Source organism: Nerophis lumbriciformis, linkage group LG17 (assembly GCF_033978685.3).
Source record: "Nerophis lumbriciformis linkage group LG17, RoL_Nlum_v2.1, whole genome shotgun sequence".
Lineage (NCBI taxonomy): Eukaryota > Metazoa > Chordata > Actinopteri > Syngnathiformes > Syngnathidae > Nerophis > Nerophis lumbriciformis.
In genome coordinates, this window is record NC_084564.2 from 44691358 (window position 1) to 44696357 (window position 5000).

The 5000-nt window shown below is 44.8% G+C and overlaps 1 protein-coding gene across 1 annotated transcript in view; it reads right to left on the minus strand.

Moving 5' to 3' along the window:
* The window catches only part of pitpnm3 (PITPNM family member 3), a 330161-nt gene that overhangs the window by 74 nt on the left and 325087 nt on the right, over positions 1–5000 (minus strand). The window contains exons 16-19 of the mRNA XM_061973214.1: positions 3048–3197; positions 1086–1269; positions 572–700; positions 1–469 (exon numbers count right to left, since the gene is read on the minus strand). The exon at positions 1–469 is cut by the window's left edge and continues 74 nt beyond it. Coding sequence (XP_061829198.1) covers positions 140–469; positions 572–700; positions 1086–1269; positions 3048–3197 — 793 coding nt within the window. The 3' untranslated portion in view covers positions 1–139. The remainder of the gene's footprint in view (positions 470–571; positions 701–1085; positions 1270–3047; positions 3198–5000) is intronic.

A 5000-nucleotide genomic window follows, 5' to 3' on the forward strand; every position in this document is an offset into this window, starting at 1 on the left:
AGCATTTGTGTTACGACTCTTGTATTGGACTTCATTACGAGGAGTTTCATTTTCCACAAAAAAAAAAAGATCTAACCTCGGCATCAATCCTTTCACTTTCCTCAATCTTCCAGTGTTCAATGCTTCGCGTTGTCCGACGTCAGGGCGTCGTGTCTCCGCGATGCATCGAGGCTCGTCCCCAAACGCCATGTCCCCCCGCGCCGCTGCCTCCCCCTCCGAGGTGGTCCTTATCCGACTCAGGTTGGCTCTGGGCTCGCTCGGGCTTTGGGTTGGGTGTGCAGGGCGGGTCGGGCTGCTGGACCGACATAGTCCTGCGCAGGTGGGTGCGCTTGCACAGGAAGTCTGGCTTGGCGGTGAGCCCAAAGGAGCCTTTCCTGAGAACCATGCGAACCGAGGGGGATTTTTTGGGCCGGGCTCTGTGCCCAAATTGGAGAGTGGAGAGGTGTGCTGCATAGCCCTCACTCAAGAACTAGACACGGCAGGATGAAGGTAGAGGATTAGGGACAAATCTGAAGCACATGAAAACAAAAAACCATTCAAGAGATATGCAATAAAACCCCAAATTGCCTACCTGGCACTGGTTCTGGTACTTCTTTGAAGGTCTGCCCACAATATGAATCTGTGACGGGCCGAGGCCGAGCATGTTGTAAACAGAGATGTCCTTCATTGATCCATAAGCAGAGTTGATCTTAATGTGACACTGACACAGAAGACATAATGAGATGCAGTTTAGACCAAAACTGCATGACAGTGATTGGACCAGAACAGGGTAAGCAAAGTATGGCTCGTGGGCCACATGAGGCTCACTTTCTTTCTTGGCCCAACACAACTTAACTAATGCAAGCCAAATCACCAAGTGTACAACTACAGAACTGCTACTTGAGTTTTTGAAGGATTCGATGTTGGTCAAGATTTTTTGCCCAAATCTTACAATCATTTTTTTACACTGTTTTGATCATCGTACGGTTAAACATGCTACTAACCCGACTTCAAAATGGCCCGATCCATTTGTTGCTTTTTAAAACCAAAAAGTTTCCCTCCGGCATAAAAGTTGTCTCACCACTCAACTACAATAGAAGGTTTACCTCCTGTATGAGGTTCCGGAGGAAGATTGTCTTCTGTCGCAGGGGATCGTGAACCAAACCCTCGGAGAAGAAGATCATGCCGTGAGGAAAGTTGTGCTGTGACAGCCAGGGCACCACGCGCTGTTTCTGCATGTCAGGACGACCCGTGATGTAGATGATCAGGTAGCCCAGGTCTTGCCAGTGCCTGTGCAGAAACATCCATGATGGAAATACTGCAAGGAGAAACCACATAGTTGTGCTTCATCCATTTCAACGCATACGATCATCCACAATATACAGGTAAAAGCCAGTAAATTAGAATATTTTGAAAAACTTGATTTATTTCAGTAATTGCATTCAAAAGGTGTAACTTGTACATTATATTTATTCATTGCACACAGACTGATGCATTCAAATGTTTATTTCATTTAATTTTGATGATTTGAAGTGGCAACAAATGAAAATCCAAAATTCCGTGTGTCACAAAATTAGAATATTACTTAAGGCTAATACAAAAAAGGGATTTTTTAGAAATGTTGGCCAACTGAAAAGTATGAAAATGAAAAATATGAGCATGTACAATACTCAATACTTGGTTGGAGCTCCTTTTGCCTCAATTACTGCGTTAATGCGGCGTGGCATGGAGTCGATGAGTTTCTGGCACTGCTCAGGTGTTATGAGAGCCCAGGTTGCTCTGATAGTGGCCTTCAACTCTTCTGCGTTTTTGGGTCTGGCATTCTGCATCTTCCTTTTCACAATACCCCACAGATTTTCTATGGGGCTAAGGTCAGGGGAGTTGGCGGGCCAATTTAGAACAGAAATACCATGGTCGGTAAACCAGGCACGGGTAGATTTTGCGCTGTGTGCAGGCGCCAAGTCCTGTTGGAACTTGAAATCTCCATCTCCATAGAGCAGGTCAGCAGCAGGAAGCATGAAGTGCTCTTAAACTTGCTGGTAGACGGCTGCGTTGACCCTGGATCTCAGGAAACAGAGTGGACCGACACCAGCAGATGACATGGCACCCCAAACCATCACTGATGGTGGAAACTTTACACTAGACTTCAGGCAACGTGGATCCTGTGCCTCTCCTGTCTTCCTCCAGACTCTGGGACCTCGATTTCCAAAGGAAATGCAAAATTTGCATGGTTGGGTGATGGTTTGGGATGCCATGTCATCTGCTGGTGTCGGTCCACTCTGTTTCCTGAGATCCAGGGTCAACGCAGCCGTCTACCAGCAAGTTTTAGAGCACTTCATGCTTCCTGCTGCTGACCTGCTCTATGGAGATGGAGATTTCAAGTTCCAACAGGACTTGGCGCCTGCACACAGCGCAAAATCTACCCGTGCCTGGTTTATGGACCATGGTATTTCTGTTCTAAATTGGCCCGCCAACTCCCCTGACCTTAGCCCCATAGAAAATCTGTGGGGTATTGTGAAAAGGAAGATGCAGAATGCCAGACCCAAAAACGCAGAAGAGTTGAAGGCCACTATCAGAGCAACCTGGGCTCTCATAACACCTGAGCAGTGCCAGAAACTCATCGACTCCATGCCACGCCGCATTAACGCAGTAATTGAGGCGAAAGGAGCTCCAACCAAGTATTGAGTATTGTACATGCTCATATTTTTCATTTTCATACTTTTCAGTTGGCCAACATTTCTAAAAAATCCCTTTTTTGTATTAGCCTTAAGTAATATTCTAATTTTGTGACACACGGAATTTTGGATTTTCATTTGTTGCCACTTCAAATCATCAAAATTAAATGAAATAAACATTTGAATGCATCAGTCTGTGTGCAATGAATAAATATAATGTACAAGTTACACCTTTTGAATGCAATTACTGAAATAAATCAAGTTTTTCAAAATATTCTAATTTACTGGCTTTTACCTGTAGTGTATGTGGTCGTCTCCCTTTCCTATTTGTAAAGTCAGGATTTGAAACATGTCCTGGGTATAAGGAAGTGTCCAGTTAGTAAACCAACAGACCTGACTACATCCACAGCACCGGGGCGGACCTTGGGATCGCTGCCCATGATTGACACGCTGGCAGCAAAGGAGCCGTCGATGCTGAAGACCACGCACTCCATTCCTCGGGGCAGCACCGTGAGGTAGGCTTCGGCTGACGTCTGATCTCCCCTTGCAGATTGAAAAGACACAAACATCTTCGTCGTTATTTCCCAGTTTCTGCACCACGTGGTTTGTGGTTAGAGTGTTCGCCCTGAGACGGGTAGGTTGTGAGTCATAGCAAAGACTATAAAATGGGAGCCTCTACCTCCCTGCTTGGCTCTCAGCATCAAGGGTTGGAATTGGGGGTTAAATCACCAAAAATGATTGCCGGGCGTGGCCACTGCTGCTGCTCACTGCTCCCCTCACCTCCAAGGGGGTGATCAAGGGGATCGGTCAAATGCAGAAAATAATTTCACCACACCTAGTGTGTGTGTGACTATCATTGCTACTTTAACGTGTATTAGACTTTTTTTTAATTTAGATTTAAGGCATTTGTTAAGTGAAGTGAATTATATTTATAAAGCGCTTTTCTCTAGTGACTTAATGCGCTTCACATAGTGAAAGCCATTATCTACATCTTTAAACTAGATTCAAACCAGTGTGGTTGGCACTGGGAGAAGGTGGGTAAAGTGTCTTGCCCAAGGACACGACGGTGGTGACTAGGATGGCGGAAGCGGGTATCGAACATGGAAACCTCAAGTTGCTGGCACGGGCGCTCTACCACATATATATTAAAAACAATGTTATCGAAATGTAAAATACACTCAAAACACAATAATATACAGGACATGCATTAAATATTTGAAAAATCATATTACAAACCCCGTTTCCATATGAGTTGGGAAATTGTGTTAGATGTAAATATAAACGGAATACAATGATTTGCAAATCCTTTTCAAGCCATATTCAGTTGAATATGCGACAAAGACAACATATTTGATGTTCTTGTGCAAATACTCATTAACTTTAGAATTTGATGCCAGCAACACGTGACAAAGAAGTTGGGAAAGGTGGCAATAAATACTGATAAAGTTGAGGAATGCTCATCAAACACTTATTTGGAACATCCCACAGGTGTGCAGGCTAATTGGGAACAGGTGGGTGCCATGATTGGGTATACAAGTAGATTCCATGAAATGCTCAGTCATTCGCAAACAAGGATGGGGCGAGGGTCACCACTTTGTCAACAAATGCCTGAGCAAATTGTTGAACAGTTTAAGAAAAACCTTTCTCAACCAGCTATTGCAAGGAATTTAGGGATTTCACCATCTACGCTCTGTAATATCATCAAAGGGTTCAGAGAATCTGGAGAAATCACTGCACGTAAGCAGCTAAGCCCGTGACCTTCCATCCCTCAGGCTGTACTGCATCAACAAGCGACATCAGTGTGTAAAGGATATCACCACATGGGCTCAGGAACACTTCAGAAAACCACTGTCAGTAACTACAGTTGGTCGCTACATCTGTAAGTGCAAGTTAAAACTCTCCTATGCAAGGCGAAAACCGTTTATCAACAACACCCAGAAACGCCGTCGGCTTCGCTGGGCCTGAGCTCATCTAAGATGGACTGATACAAAGTGGAAAAGTGTTCTGTGGTCTGACGAGTCCACATTTCAAATTGTTTTTTGGAAACTGTGGACGTCGTGTCCTCCGGACCAAAGAGGAAAAGAACCATCCGGATTGTTATAGGCGCAAAGTGTAAAAGGCAGCATGTGTGATGGTATGGGGGTGTATTAGTGCCCAAGACATGGGTAACTTACACATCTGTGAAGGCACCATTAATGCTGAAAGGTACATACAGGTTTTGGAGCAACATATGTTGCCATCCAAGCAACGTTACCATGGACGCCCCTGCTTATTTCAGCAAGACAATGCCAAGCCACGTGTGACATCAACGTGGCTTCATAGTAAAAGAGTGCGGGTACTAGACTG